We start from the raw sequence: 16,723 nt of genomic DNA on the forward strand, positions 1-16,723 counted from the left end.
CTCTAAAGATCACTCCAAAGGCTTATTTTAAAGGCTGTGACAAATGCAGATGTGGTGCTAAATGTCATGGAACCAGAGCAAAAAGAAGGCAGTAACTTTGTCTCTAAGATACTCAAGCTCTGTAAGCCAGAATTGTCTGAACAGATTCAGTCACCGGAACACTTCCTCAGGGAAACAGCCATGGCACCAAGCCCACCAGAGTTCAAGGACTGTCTGGACAATGCTCCTACTCATATTGTTTAGTTCAAGGTAGCCCTGTGAGGAGTGAGGAATCAAGGCTTGATGATCCTGATGGGTCCCTGGCTGAGTGTAACTCAGGACTGCACTTTGGGCTTTCGACTTCCCGCCATGTTGCGGCCTGCAGCCCCCTCAGCAATACTGTAACCCACACAGCAAGCACTGGGCAGAGACTGCAGGACTGAGGCTAACTTCACCACATTGCCCTTGACAAGGTGGCTTTCCTATCTTGTTTGGGTCTCCACACACAATCCTGCTTGGCTCAAGCTCCAAGGGCATGCTGAAGGTCTCTGAGCCAGCCCACATTTTGTTTAACAAAAGCCGTGGTCTGTTTAGGCTGCCACGCTTGCAGCCCCCCAGGGTCCCATTCTGCCTTTTGACAGCAGTCTCAGGTGCTACCTGAGTCTCTGAGAGCTACACTGATGCCTTGCTCACTCTTGTGAGTACTTTAAAGTGGATGATGGCTTTTAAAGGCAAGTTGTGACACTCTCTGTTCTGCTCTTAGCCTCCCCTGGTACCGTTCTGCTCTGCCACACCACGACTGACCTGGAGGAGTGTGCCTGCTACCTCACAGGCCTACACACATCATGGCCCAGGTTCTGGTTCTACCAGATCTTCATACCAGCCCTCTCAGAAGTGTGGAGGCTCTTCATGAACAGACTTACCTTCTTTCAGACTGCCACCTGAAGTGGAAAAGGAGAATATGGCAGGAGCCTAATTTCTCAGCTAAGGCATACTGGCTGGGGGACATAAGTCATGTATGAACAGATGTTTATGCCTCCACCTAGAGCAGATGAGATGACTTTTCAAATCCTTTCACGTGTTTTAAGCCAATGACCACTTAGTTACCAACCATCACCAGAGGGTGCTCTTCCAACGCTGCTTCCTAACAAAAACAAGGGGCACTGGCCTTGGTGGAAGTAGCTAAAAATATACTCCTTTGAAACAAAATCACATTCTTTAAGGGGACAATAGTCCAAATCTGCTATTTGTAAGCAGCAGTATAATTAGATGTGCCAAAGCTGAACAACAAAAGCAACCAGAACGACACGTAGCAGTCATGTAAAATACATCAGAGTGGAAATATCTTCAGGATGTATTTTTAACCCTCACACTTTAAGCTGTGGAAGAGGCTCTTTACTGAACTTTCTTCCTCACAAGCTAATGTGGAGGTGACTTACAGTACTTGCAGATCTGATGGACAACATTGCACTAGCCAGGAAAATTCATGTCAGGTTTATTTTCATGCACTAACGGGGAATGGGACACACAAATTAACCCATGGATGAAAAGGGACCCATTCAAAGGTGAGCTGTAGCTGCACAAGGGAAGTTCTTTTCCAAACCTGTACAATGGCTGAATCAGCTCTGATTAAAAGGTCATCTGGGGCAGCATTTTATCAGCAGCAAACAGCAGAGAGGAATCTAAGCTAGGGAAAACATGCTTGCCTGGTACACTTCTCCTGACCCGTGCTAAATGGCTTATAATTTCCTGAGTCAGAATGGGTCAGAGTTCTGGATGGGTTTTCCTTCCAAGAGTTTATCCTGGCCTTTCTTTAACAGTCTGCACTGTCCACAATTAACCAGCACTGTATGAAATGGTAATCATAGTGTCTTTCTCACCATTCCTTTTTTTCCCCTGGCAGAAAAACATCAGCCAAATTGATTTAAGTAACTTCTCTTTGAGAGCCTTTTCACATCTTTAGTCACTTCTGCAGCCCTTCTCTGGCTCTCCCCTAGCTCTACTATGGACTCTTAAAGTTGGTACCACTAGAGCTACACCTGTATCCTCCTGAGGAAGCAGAACTATGCATTTGGGGAGGTTATGATCTTTTGCTTTCCTAGTGATTTTTAATGTTTCTTTTTTGACTGCAGAAGATCTGATTTTTTTTACAAGAACATCTTAACTTGTGGATCCCCTTTCAAATTCTCTGCCTTGGCTTTCCCTCCCATTAACATTAAACTGATCTGTACCTCTACTGATACTGGGGATTGATTCTGACCCAGAGCAGAGCTTACTGCATGCAAGAGAAACTGCTTTCCAGTGTGCTCAAGATCAGTCTGCAAAGCTGAAGCCTCAAGTGAAACCAGCTCTCTTACCTAGTTTAGTCTCAATTATTAGGTATGCTGATCAATTTGTTTATGAATAAAAAGTTTTAATTAAAGTTCAATTTTAAAACTATCTAAAAAGTTCTATATGCACATTTATGGAAGCCTCTGCCAGCAGTCAGTGATGTCTTTAAAAGGAAAGCTGCTTCCTTGCCCCGTTCAAGCACGATTAAGTCAGTAAACATTTACTTCAAGGGCAGCAGCACCATCTTTCATTCACAAATTCCTTAAAACCTTTTTTGTTTTGTTGAATCTCCATTTTATATCAGTATTTTCATTCTTCTAGCTGACCCCTCTAAGCCAGAGTACAGTCAGCTATTGCCCCTGCACTCCTGTATGGTTACCAACCCAAGCAATGCTCCTTCCAGCTTTATAGCAGAAGAAACTCAACTTACTGTGACAGTTTTTCCATTTAGTGCTCTTCCTTCCCAGACTGGTCCTACTGACAACCTTTTCCTTGTTCTGTTTGTTTCTGCTCTTTCATCCACCTCCTCCTCCTCCTCAATCAACTATTTCATTAAGGAAGCTTTTGACTCCAAATGAACCGGTTGCTTTAGTTGTGCCAAAAAAAATGTTAGGCTCCTTAGTAATTTAAGATATCGTTTCTCTCTTCCCTCCTTTTATAGTTAGAGGACTGAACTGGGGCCAGAAACACTGGTACTCTTCCAAGCTCTTCTCACAAAGGAAATCTCCCCCACCTCCTATGCAAATAATTAACAGACAGTGTCACTCACAGCAGACAGTGCATATGGGACTGTGCAGCTCCCTGTGTCCCAGCGAAGAAGTTCAGCTTGCTCTCCCCTGTTTTTGCCTGCCCGTGTGTTATGAGGTTCTAGAGGCTGACCTATTTGCAGATGGATGGGCAACAAAGCAGCTATGACCACACATGTGCTGCTACAAAGATGCCTCTCAGTTGGGTACACCTGTCATATAAGCTGTGATAAGTTCTGCAAGGCTATCACCTTGTGTCTGACCACCAGCGTGCCTGGGTTATACAAACAGACCTACACAACAGCAGCACAAGTAGAACAAATGACTGCATGCCACGGGACAGGCTTTTCCTCTGCCCTATTACACACCTCCAAAGACTTAAAAATCTTAATAATATATTCTACAGTGACAAATACATCCCTAAGTAGTTGATTTGTCTTCACTTGCAAACTGAGAGGACTGAAATTAGAATTTTGTTCTACCACTGGATAGATAACTTCATTACTGCATCATAACTTCAGAACACTACTTTTAACTTCCTGTGCAGTCCTTTCTTCTTTCATCCACCGTGCCCCGAATAATCTTTAACTTAGTACCTGATAGCTGTGAGACCGGAGTGCTTTGAAATCAGCACTTTGGTATACTCTCTCTTTTTATTACTCTTGTCACAGATGCTAGAAAGATAATTTGCATTAACTCATCTTCCATCAGCTATATTTTGCTGAAAGGTAAAAGACCAGCACAGAATATCTCCATCAGCCCCTCTCACCTGGTTGAGTATTTGCAGAAGATAATGATACATGAGATCTTTAGGGACTTTTCCAGACACAACAATTCTGATTCCATAAATGCCAAAGCATTCATAGCACTGCAGAGCTTTAAGGAGTCTTTTTTTCTCTGGCTATGTGTCACAGCAGAATGACTTAGAAGCCATTGAATATGGCTATTCATTAAAAATTTACCAACTGCACTTTCTGCAAGAGAAACTGCCAGCAGCCTGCCCTCTGCTCATTCAAATGTGCATCACTGAGCTAAACGTGGAGTGGGGAAGTTGGTAAGATACGAGATATGATCTCAAACATACCTAGAATGCAGTTCAGTTTTCCCAACAGTAACAAAGCTAAGTGTTAGACCCTGCCAGTCACTGAAGTCTTTGGCAAAAATCCCATTCCCTTCTCCACTACAAGGACTTCACTCTATGTTGTAAAGCTCTTCAGCACACAAATCCCTTGTAACAAGAGACCGACAGAATACTGTGCTGCGGTTCAAAATGTTTATGTGAAGCATCAAAACCAACCTTTATTTAAACATAAAGTGTGATTGCTTTTAAATTCTGAAAGGGAAAAAGAAATTAAGCAAACTAAGGGAAAAAAATCAGGCAACTTGCACTAAGAATACTTTTAACAAACTTTATTTACCACCTTGTGGCAATTCTTTCAGCAACTTCTTTTCCTTTTATGTGAAACAGGTAATTCACGATCACAATTCCTCAGTGCTGACATATCCTGACTTTTGATGCTCTTTGTTCCTAGATCTTACAAACTTTGCAATAAAAGAACATCAAAAGTGTTGAGTGTCTCCACAAGCAACAGGAACGTGGACAATTTCACTTGACGCTCAAGCTGTGACCTGAGCGAACCCAAGTGATGCTAGAGGGCTGGAATGATTTCTATGTGCAGAATGCTGATAAAAAGGGAACCAGATGGAGCACCTTATTTAGCCAGGATCACACAGAAGCATGAGGTCATTACTAAGGATACAACTGTTGAAAATTAACAAGTTTCTTGTCACCACTTCAGCAGCAGTTTATCCAGTCAGACATTTAGGTAGGTAGCTATGAGCAAAATAAATGAACTGCTAAAGCCACAAACAACATTGACTCTTACACAGGCACAAAGGCTTTGCAGCTGTCCTCTACCTAACTGGTGAACACCTCATAAATAACCAGTTTTAAACACATCCAGACCTTTCAATACAGGTATCTGCAATATCTCAATAATTCTTTGCCACATGAAATAAAGTACTTTATGAATCACCAGTTACCTTCTTTCCCTGGAAGCATGCCAAAAGCATTCATTGCTCTAGTTCTTGTTTCAAAAGGTTAATATGATTTTAGTGTGTATGAAAAGCTGAGTTCAAGATTTTAGTTGCTGAGCAGTTTCACTTTACCTGGAGACTTTTTGTTTGCTCTTGACTGCATCAAATAGGACTGGCGTGGCAGCAGAGGGGAGGATGGCAGAGACATGGAGACTCCTTTGGCCAAGTTCATTCTGTAGGAGTCGTCACAGCCCAGCTGATCGCCCATGGGGAAGTCTGCATCATGGCCAGGTGTGGCTGTGACCTGTGAGGTGCTCTCCAGGCACGGGTCACCTGCTAAAAACACAGTTTTGTCATCCCTTAGGTGAGGCACCAACATAAAAAGCAGAGAGTTGCACTGAAATATGAGTATTTAACACAGGAAAATGTATTTGCTGGCAACAATTCAGCCTGACTCATCTTGCTGTGCATCCTTTGCTGCAGGATGCAGGTAACCACCAGAAAAAAAGTAAATACATGAGCAGGAATAGAATAGGATAGGATAGGATAGGATAGGATAGGATAGGATAGGATAGGATAGGATAGGATAGGATAGAATATGACTAGACCAGGTTGGAAAAGACCTCAAGGATCATCGAGTCCAACCTATCACCCAACACCATCTAATCAACTGAACCATGGCACCAAGGACCCCACCCAGTCTCTTCCTAAACACATCCAGTGATGGGGACACTACCACCTCCCTGGGCTGCACACTCCAATGGCCAATCATTCTTTCTATGAAGAACTTTCTCCTCACCTCGAGCCTCAACCTCCCCTGGTGCAGCTTGAGACTGTGTCCTCTTGTTCTGGTGCTGGTTGCCTGGGAGAAGAGACCAACCCCCACCTGCCTACAACCTCCCTTCAGAGAGTTGTAGACAGCAAGGTCTCCCCTGAGCCTCCTCTTCTCCAGGCTAAGCAACCCCAGCTCCCTCAGCCTCTCCTCATAGGGCCTGTGCTCCAAACCCCTCACCAGAGAATATTTTACTGAAACAGGGAAGGAAAACATAACCTTCAGCAAAGTAAGTACTTTTCAGATTTCATCCTTAGTGGTGAAGCTAAATTTCCTATAAAGCTAAAAGTATTTTTAGAGCTGGAAGGGTATTTTTGGATTACAGTGACATCCTGAAATCAAGCCAGTCGCAAAACAGTTTACCAAACTAATTCAAGGAGGAACTGGGGTGCCCCCAAAGGTGAATCACTAAAAGGTACACTCATAGATAGCCAGTCTGAGCTTTATTTTTAATGTTTTACACCTGAGAGGCCCAGTCCTGTGCAATTTGACATGAGCAATGATTTGTTTTTATTCCTAAGGAAAACAGAAGCTGTTGGTTCACCCCGTACTAAACCGGCACATCAAAACAGGGAAATACTCTCCAAACAGAGAAATTTCTTGCTGATGCCACAAATGCCATTTCAGCTAAATCAAGAATTTATTTTCAAAACAACAGAAGAATATATTGCTCACAGTAATGACTCAAAGACAGCAGAAACACAAGTTGAAAGTGCTATGTTTTTCCTAGTCAGATGTGCATCAAGAAAAGTGCATCTGGCAGGTTTAGGGAGGTTCTTCTACCCCTCTACTCTGCCCTGGTGAGACCACATCTGGATATTGTGTCCATTTCTGGGCTCCCCAGTTCAAGAGAGATAGGGATCTGCTAGATCTAGTCCACTATCTGCTAGATAGTGTCCATTTTTGGGCTCCCCAGTTCAAGAGCGATAGGGATCTGCTAGATCTAGTCCATTGTCTGCTAGATAGTGTCCATTTTTGGGCTCCCCAGTTCAAGAGAGACAGGGATTTGCTAGATCTAGTCCACTGTCTGCTAGATAGTGTCCATTTTTGGGCTCCCCAGTTCAAGAGAGACAGGGATCTGCTAGATATAGTCCATTATCTGCTAGATAGTGTCTGGTTTTGAGCTCCCCAGTTCAAGAGAGACAGGGATCTGCTAGATATAGTCCACTATCTGCTAGATAGTGTCTGGTTTTGAGCTCCCCAGTTCAAGAGAGACAGGAATCTGCTAGATAGAGTCCAAGGCAGAGCCATGAGGATGATTAGGGGACTTGAGCATCTCCCCTATGAAGAGAGACTGAGAGCCCTGGGGCTGTTTAGTCTGATGAAGACTGAGAGGTGACCTGACCAATGTGTATAAATAGTTTCATAGTTTCATTCAGGGTTGGAAGGGACCACAAGGATCATCTAGTTCCAACCCCCCTGCCATGGGCAGGGACACCCCACACTAGATCAGGCTGCCCAGAGCCTCATCCAGCCTGGGATTAAACACCCCCAGGGACGGGGCCTCGACCACCTCCCTGGACAACACATTCCATGGTTTCACCACTCTCATGGTGAAGAACCTCCTCCTCACATCTAGCCTGAATCTCCCCACCTCCAGCTTCATTCCATTCCCCCTAGTCCTATCACTACCTGAGATCCTGAGAAGTCCTTCCCCAGCCTTCCTCTAGGCCCCCTTCAGATACTGGAAGGCCACAGTTAGGTCACCTTGGAGCCTTCTCTTCTGCAGACTGAACAGCCCCAACTCCTTCAGTCTGCCCTCATAGGAGAGGTGCTCCAGCCCTCTGCTCATCCTTGTGGCCCTTCTCTGGACACCTTCCAGCACCTCCACACCCCTCTTGTAATAGGGGCTCCAGAACTGGACACAGTACTCTAGGTGGGGTCTCACCAGGGCTGAGTAGAGGGGGAGGATCACCTCCTTCGACCTGATAGCCACACTTCTCCTGATGCAGCCCAGGATCTGATTGGCTTTGCGGGCTGCAAGAGCACATTGAGAGCTCAATAAATATCTGAGGGGTGGGTGTCAAGTGGAGGGGGGCAAGCTCTTTTTGGTGGTGCACAGTAATAAGACAAGGAACAATGGATACAAACTTGAACACAGAAGATTTCACCTCAACATGAGGAGAAACTTCTTTACAGTGAGGGTGATGCAGCACTGGAACAGGCTGCCCAGGGGGGTTGTGAAGTCTCCTTCGGTGGAGACTTTCAAAACCCACCTGGATGCATTGCTGTGTGGACTACCCTAGGTGATCCTGCTTTTGGCAGGGAGGGGTTGGACTCCCTTCCAACCTCTAACATTCTGTGAAAGCAGAGAATCAGAGCCTGAAAAAGAAAGGTTAACAACTAACTACAGCTTTTTTCAATACCCAAACTAGGGTACTGCCAAAGAGTTACTGTTGAAATGGAATTGCTGTGGCCAAAGACAAAAAAATAGCAAAACAAAACTGGTGCAAAGAAGAGAGGGAATGCCAGAACACTTCATAGCCAAGTGCATGTGCAACACACCAGCATGGCTGAGCCCAAAGGCCAAGTAGGAGAAAAGACCAACAACAGGAGAGTATCTGCTCACATGCCAGTCACTCGTACCAGGTTTATTTTTGTCCAGTAAGGAAGCACTTCAGATAAATGTGGCTCTACAAAAGCCAGGTTTTGCTTCATTCTGTTGTCATTCAACTGCTGCCTTCAGCTTTTAACAGCTGCTCTGCTACCGCATTCCACCACGGGCAGCATGAACTGCATGCTATGAACTTCCACACTCTTTCAGAACCTAACCCTTGGAGAAAAGTTAAGAAAGGAAAGATGGTTTGTCAATTTAACTCTTTTTTTTTTTCAAAGTATCCATGGAAGATAAGAAAACTAAACATGCCTGAATGTTAAAGTCCAACTCTCTATCTCCAAAGGTGCCTGTATTTAAGATCATTTAGAGAGGCTTTTTCCTAGCCACACTTTTTTCCTCACAAGAACCATGCATGAGGGCAATGGGAATAAGTGACCTTGGAGAATGCTATGCTAGAGTCAAATGCTCAGGCAGGTAGACAGCTGTAGACAGCTTATTGCTCTCTACAACTACCTGAAGGGAGGTTGTGGCCGGTGGGGGTTGGTCTCTTCTCCCAGGCAACGAGCACCAGAACAAGAGGACACAGTCTCAAGCTGTGCCAGTGGAGGTTTAGGCTGGATGTTCAGAAGAAGTTCGTCATAGAAAGAGAGATTGACTATTGGAATGTTCTGCCCAGGGAGGTGGTGGAGTCCCCATCACTGGAGGTGTTTAGGAAGAGACTGGCTGAGGCACTTGGTGCCATGGTTTAGTTGATTAGATAGTGTTAATCCTCTCCTCTCCTCTCCTCTCCTCTCCTCTCCTCTCCTCTCCTCTCCTCTCCTCTCCTCTCCTCTCCTCTCCGAACCTCTCCGAACCTCTCCGAACCTCTCCTCTCCGAACCTCTCCTCTCCTCTCCCCTCCTCTCCTCTCCTTCCCTCCCCTCTCCCCCCCCTCCTCTTCCCTCCCCTCTCCCCTCCCCTCTCCTCTCCCCTCCCCTCCTCTCCCCTCTCCCCTCCCCTCCTCTCCCCTCCCCCTCCCCTCCTCTCCTCTCCCCTCCCCTCCTCTCCACTCTCCTCTCCACTCTCCTCTCCCCTCCCCTCCTCTCCCCTCTCTTAACATTTCATAACTGTAAAACTTTATTTCCTCTGAAACCAACCTAACTACTTTCCAAAATTTCTCCTCTCTATTAAAACAAAGTTCATAGGCAATGATTTTAAGGAAACAACTCGAGTTTCATCAAGTCAATATGGAAATTAAAACCTAAATAACTGTAATTTTATGCCTTTTTTTTTTTTCCCCTGAAGTTCACTGCAACTATTACAGGAGCTTCAAATGAGAGAGGAGCAGACTGAGATTGGATGTTAGGAACAGGTTCTTTATTATGAGGGTGGTAGAACACTGGAACAGGTTGCCCTGGGAGATGGTTGGGGCTCCATCCCTGGAGCTTTTCAAAGTGAGACTTGACAGGGCTCTGGGCAGCCTGATCTAGTTAAGGATGCCCCTGCTGACTGCAGGGGGTGGTTGGACTAGATGACCTTCAGAGGTGTGGTGGGTTTGAGAGAAGGGCTCAGCCTTCTCCCCCCGCAAAGAGGAAGAAAGAAACCACAGCTAGCCAGCCAGAGAAGCAAAAGGGAAAATGCTATATTTACAAGCAATTTTGGGGAATGCAGGATATATATACACAATTTACAGCATTTCACAGTATCACAGTATAACTTAGGTTGGAAAGGACCTCGAGGATCATCGAGTCCAACCTATCAACACAGACCCCATGAATTTACAACATATACACAGAAATATACAGCAAAGTAAAAAAAACCCACAATAATACAGGAACAAAATTCCCTCCTCTGGAGGAGGGTTCTTCCCCTGTAACCCCTTCTCCCCGCTTTTTCCCCAAAGAGGGCTAGAAAGAGAGAAAAAGAGCAGTTCTTAATTAAAGCAAAATATATTAGTAGGCCTTAGTTGCTTATCTGTCCAAGGTCAGTCTGGCAGGGAGCCCAGAAGCAGACGAACTGGAAAGGGAAAAGGAAAGGAGCGAACTGAGGAAAGTCCCAGCTGCACCTAAGCTTAAAACTGCATTTTTACCAATCCACCAATGAAATTAGTTTAGAATATCTGATTGTTCTCGTTAATATTCCAAAACATTCAGCCATGGTGTCCCAGCACTGTCTCTTTCTTAAAGGCACAGCCTCAAACAGTCACAGGAGGTCCCTTCCAACCCTGACCACTCTATGATTCTGTGATTCTTTAAGTAATGATTTAAAATTCTGGGAACTACAAAAAGCATTTCTCATGTTTCAGCAAGTGTGGCTGCAGCACACTGCTGTTAGGGGGGGGGAAAATAATTACAGCCTAAGCATCTAGTTAGAATAAAAAGTCTAAATATTTGAGACACTCTAATCACATGTATGAGATTTTTTTTGGGGAACACCAAGGTATCTCAGTTACTGAGTTTCCATTCCCTTACCGTGGAAATCAAGAGGCTAAGGATCTGGTTTCTCTGCTCCTTTAGAAATTCAACTTCCACAACAGCTGGTTTTAAACACAAATGTCACATTAGGTTTATTACTTTTTATTATTCAATAGAGTGCATGTGAGCTTGCTTCAGAAATGGTTGAATAATGCACAGAGGAACTTGTGATATTCCATTACTGCCTTTGAACATAAGCATGGCAATGCAGCAAACTCCAACTAGGAAAATACTGCTGTTCTTGTTAGCTTTTTACCAGACACGTTGCCAAGGTTGAAATTTGGAATCTGTGTAAGTATTCTACTCCAGCTGGAATGCCAGGGAGGGGGTGCAAAAGACAAGAGAACAGCAAACAAAAATTACCTTCTCCCCCCACCTCCAGGGTTAGTAACTCCACCTACAGTCCCCCCGGTTCTGTTTTCCCTTTTACTACGACACACACAATCAGCATTTTAATTCAATGCCTTCCTAGTAGGCTTCTGAATTCTGAGTTAAGTTTAGTGTATCCTTCCCTATTGCAGAGGAAACATTACACCATGGCAGAGAGCTAGATGGGGCTCAAAGCACTGCTGGTGCAACGCTAATAAATAGGTTTGGATTATCTGATCGTGGGTCTTTCGCAGGCTCTATCTATGCACCACTGCATCTTAGCAATTTTTGTTAAGCAGTACTCAGGCTTTTTTTTTTTTTTATGATGCTGTTCTCTTGCTAGCACTGCAGGGAGAGGTATAAAGGTGTGTTTTCATGACTCAGAGTCTAAGAGCAGCATGACTTCAAACCCAGAAATGCAAAATGCCTACCACAGGAATTCTCCTTTTTAATCACTTCTTTTCCTAATTTCGTAACCAGCTTTTGCTTACTGTCACTCCTATACCCACATTGTTAAGATGAAATAGCTCTTTAGAGCAACAAAGTCACACCTTGAGAAAACCCAACCCAACTAGCTTCAACCTGTGAGGACACCATAGCCTCAGTGCCCTTGGAATGTGTTTGAACAGTGGTGGATTCTGCTGAAGCACACACAGAAAAGCACATTGTGCACAAAATATGGTAGGTTGCTATGGAATAGCAAACAGCCACTAGGCACAAATCACTCCAAGAAAGCAGCAACTGCACTGTTGTTTCTCCAGGCCCTGTCTAAAAGCTATTAACTAAACACAACACTAGCTGTCAGACCAATCCCACATCTGCGACCTGAAGACACATCAGCGACAAGGCATAGAAGGGAACCAACAGAACTCATACACCCCAGCCCCCCAAGTACTGCCCCAGCCATAGCTGCAGGAGGTTGGAACCAGACTCTGGCTGGTACTAGGATGAGGCTCACCTTTACACACCCCATCTAGCAGAGTCCCAACAGGAAGAACTGCTGCTGCAGGGTAGGTCAGTACAGTGAGATACTGAGCTCCCACAGAGACAATCCAGTTCAGCTGACTATCAAAGCACTTGCCTCAGACATACACAGCTCTGTAATAGGCTCCTGTAGCCAGCAAGAACAAAATGAGAGGGAGATGACCTCTATTTCTTGGTCCCACAGGCTCTTTGAAATGAACCTACAAAGTGTGTTATGTTTGCAGTACAGTGTGAAGGGACTATCCACACAAGGGATGCTAATCATGGCTGGCCATGGTTAAATTACAGCAGATAATGTGGCATGGCAAGCTTCACTTTATGTACTTATGTACATCCTTTCCTAAGTCCCTGAATCTACCATGTATGTTTAATTTACCCTAATCCTGCATCTGCTGTTCTGTATAAACTGAGCTGATGACCAGTACACATTTCATCCAGCTTAGAGACAAATTCCCCACAAAACTTAGGCCTACACTTATGAGAAGACAGACCCCCAAATGAACAAGACTGTGGGGTCCCCAAGGTAATCCATTATGCTTTCCACACATCAGTTTGGTATTAGGGAAATCATACTTTTGAAATATTTTAGCTAACAGAGCAATCATTTACATTTACATGATGTTCCCTGGTCTCTACCCCAATGTCAAGCAGACAAACACCAGCTCTGCAGCAGGAGGAAGATGACCTCTCACGAGTGTTTTGATAATGTCAAACTAAAACATAAGGAAAGGTCCTGTGAAAATTCCACTTTCCTGCTTTTAAAAACTCTTGGCTTGTACATTTCCCACTGCCAAACAGCCTCTGGACAAAACACTTTCATAAGCATCAATCAACACCAGAGTTCTTACCCAGTGGTCAAAGTAACCATAGGAACAACTTAGTAGCTTTAAAACCACACAGTCAAAGCTTTGAGAGTGGAAACCAAATCCCAGTTTAGTTGCACCTAGGGATGCAACTGAAAGGCATAATCTGATTAACAAACTACTTGTCTTTTTTTTTTTTGTTTCCTTAAGGTACAAAAAGATACAAGGATAACTCAAGTAATTATTTTGGAGAGCTTAATATCCTAAAAGAGAACTTGAACTTGGAAGATTAAACTAATCCTTCTATTGAATAGAAAGGATAACTAAAATGAAAACCTATACAGGGTGTATGTCAGTATCAAACAGGTCTAACTCTTCATTCAATACATGTTGCCTGGAAACCAGAAGAATGCTAAAGGCTTCAACCAAAATGGGTAAACTGGAGTTGGGTGCAGATGTTGGAATTCAGATTATTTCAACATGAAGGCATAGGACTGCAACCTTCAGAGCAGTGAAATCTAAACCAATGAGTGTAGAAGTCTGAACATCAAACAGAAAACACACAGCATCAGCTGAGTTGGAAGGGACCTTAAAGATCAGCTAGTTCCAAACCCCATGCCGTGGGCAAGGATACCTCCCACCAGCCCAGGTTGCTCAAGGCCTCATTCAGCCTGGCCTTGAACACCTCCAGGGAAGGAGCAACCACAACCTCACTGGGTAACCTGTTCCAGTGTAAAGAATTTCTCCCTAATCTCCACTCTAAACATCCATTTCCCAGACAGCCAGTTTTGCCTTTTTTTTCCCTTAGCCTATCTACTAAAGTGAAACAAGAGACTCTCAACCCAAATTGTGCCATAGGGGAAGAAATTCTGCAGTTCTGCCTGAGATGTTTACTTTTAAAAACAACAAAAAAGGTGCTAACACTACAGGATCCTGTTGCTGAAGAATGTTCCTGGCTAGCACCACGGGCTGAAGTGCACCAACAACACCTCCCAGACTAGAGTTTGATTCGAACAACCACCTCGGACCAGAGCATGGACTGAATAATAAAGAAGCAGTGAAGAAACTCTGCAATGGAACAGCTTAAAACTTTGTATATTTCTATTATGTTTGGGGCAGAAGGCTAGAAGGTAGCAAAAACCTGGGTCCCACTTCCTCGACCATACTCAGAGATGAGCATCCAGTGAAGACAAGACGGACACTGGTACTGCCCATAAAGAGAAGACAATCAGCTTCGAATCTGGTGGCTGGCTCATCCTCAACCTGCATGCAACTGCTCTGCCTGCAAACTGCCCTGTCACTGCCACTGGCACAAAGGAATTACCAAACTGTGTCAGCCACTGATGTCTTGTCCTGGTCTAGAACTGTGGGGTGGCAGAGCAGAGGAAAAGGCTGCCCAGGAGAGCTGCAGAGACTCAAAACCAGCCCTGGCTAAGCGTGGTGCTGCAGTGCTGTGGTAGCTACTCCACACAGCCATCACTGAAACTCCTGCAATGCTCTTCAGAGAATCTTTGCCAGCAAAAGTTTAAAATAGTAGCTTAGGAGGTATAAATCTTTTGCTATGACAGAGCAAGGACAATAGTCTGAGTTGAGATAGACACACTGACACGGGGAGCATGCAGAAGATTGTAAGGACAGTAACTGCTGCTGGGGTGTTTTGTTAGCTGCTTTACACGAGGCTTCTGTTCTCTTCCCATCAAGCTCTCTGTGATACCTCTCAGAAAACTGCTGAGTCTGAAGAACACCACAAGAAGCAAACTGTACCCACTAACACACACATGAGTGCTGTGAAAAGAAAGACTCTCTGCAGAGAGGAACAGCCAGCGTTCAGATGTGCTTCAGATAGGCCTGCTAATGACAGGCCTATTCAACTTTATTCAGCTTTATAGGATGTGCTTCATTCTAACAAGTGCTAAGAAAAGATGAGACTTTACAGACAAATTAATGAGTTGGAAGAAGACATTAGCTGTATGGCATGAGGAAAGCCATGCATCTGGAAAGCACTGTCTGAAGGGCTGAGCCCAGAGAGTGGTGGTAAATGGTGCCACATCCAGCTGGCGGCCAGTCACTAGTGGTGTGCCCCAAGGATCAGTGCTGGGCCCTGTGCTCTTTAACATCTTTATTGATGATCTGGATGAGAGCATTGAGTCCATCTTCAGTAAATTTGCTGGCGACACCAAGCTGGGGGCAGGAGTTGCTCTGCTGGAGGGTAGAGAGGCTCTGCAGAGGGACCTCGACAGGCTGGACAGATGGGCAGCATCCAACGGCATGAGATTTAACACGTTCCAGAACAAGGCATCAGTATGTCCAAGCAGTAAGAAACTGTTTATGATTACCAAAACCAGCGATTTTGATAGTTTAAAATCCAGTTTTCTTCTTTATCCCATTCCTATCCTATTTATCCAGTTCAACAGAACTGACAGGCAGTTGTGGACAGACCTCTGCAGCGCAGTTCAGTGACTGTCTATGAGGTACTTTATTTTAATTGCAGAACACTGATCACAGTATCACCAAGGTTGGAAGAGACTCAAAGATCATTGAGTCCAACCTGTCTTTAAAGGATCTGTGTCCTTCAAATCATAGAATCATAGAATCAATAAGGTTGGAAGAGACCTCAAAGATCATCAAGTCCAACCTGTCACCCAACACCTCATGACTACTAAACCATGGCCCCAAGTGCCACATCCAATTCCCTCTTGAATGCCTCCAGGGACGGTGACTCCACCACCCCCCTGGGCAGCACATTCCAACGGCTAACAACTCTCTCTGGGAAGAACTTTCTCCTCACCTCGAGCCTAAATTAAAGTGCTTACGTATCTGCATGGACTTGTAGGTACACAGCCAGCTCAATTTAGTGAGAGGGCAGTCTAGGAGGACAGAAGGCTCACCAAGTGATAAGGACAATATATCACTCACTGCTACCATCACTAACTGGGAGCTGAAGAAAAATTCACCTCAAGTGCAGACAGTGATCAGCCAGCCTTCTGGGGCAGGAGAGGAGGCTTCTGGCATAGAAAATACGGGCAGGAGGGAAGATCAACATTTAACTGTTTTGCTCAAGACCATGGAGAGACCAGGAAAAGGGGGAAACTAGCCTGGAATGGGAAGAAAACTCATTATGACCTGAGCAAGAGAAGCAGCGAAGTGCATTGAGTGAGAAACAAAAGAAGTGAAGATTAGAATAAAAGGTCCAAAAGGACAACCTTTGCCAACCATGCTCGTACTTGACATTATTTGCTCACTTTCTGGCATTTATTTCTGAACTCTGGATTACTTTTCCAGTACTCAAACTAAGAGTGCTCTCTTGTAGTGCTTACTTTAAAAAAACCCCAACAAACAATCAATTTTAACAGAGAAGAGTGGAGTTCTGTTTGTTTGTATCTACATGGGATGCATCCCTGGAATTAACTTCTGGGAAAAGACATTCACCACATTAACTGCTTAGCAAAGGAGGAAGAAAAAAAAAGGAGTTGAAACTCTTAAATAACTGTCAGCAGCTGCAGAAAGTGGGCAAAGCAACACAGAATAATCAAAACCAGCCCCATATTTCAAGCATGAAACAATGCTTCTTCTGTTGCAAGATATTTTTAGAGCAGCAACAAAAAGTCAAACTGAAGCTTTGAAGTACTCCAC

At 44.5% G+C, this 16,723-nt stretch overlaps 1 protein-coding gene across 6 annotated transcripts in view; it reads right to left on the reverse strand.

The window, feature by feature from the left end:
• The window catches only part of TANC1 (tetratricopeptide repeat, ankyrin repeat and coiled-coil containing 1), a 91,701-nt gene that overhangs the window by 42,839 nt on the left and 32,139 nt on the right, over positions 1–16,723 (reverse strand). For 5 of the 6 annotated variants that reach the window (XM_068139177.1, XM_068139181.1, XM_068139176.1 and 2 more), the window contains one exon: positions 5,226–5,429. In XM_068139177.1, the coding sequence (XP_067995278.1) occupies positions 5,226–5,429 (204 nt within the window). The remainder of the gene's footprint in view (positions 1–5,225; positions 5,430–16,723) is intronic. The other variant, XM_068139179.1, reaches the window with a different exon arrangement.

Source organism: Melanerpes formicivorus, unplaced genomic scaffold, assembly GCF_026170545.1.
Source record: "Melanerpes formicivorus ecotype bairdi unplaced genomic scaffold, bMelFor1.0.p_v2 SCAF_5, whole genome shotgun sequence".
In the NCBI taxonomy this organism is placed as follows: Eukaryota; Metazoa; Chordata; class Aves; order Piciformes; family Picidae; genus Melanerpes; species Melanerpes formicivorus.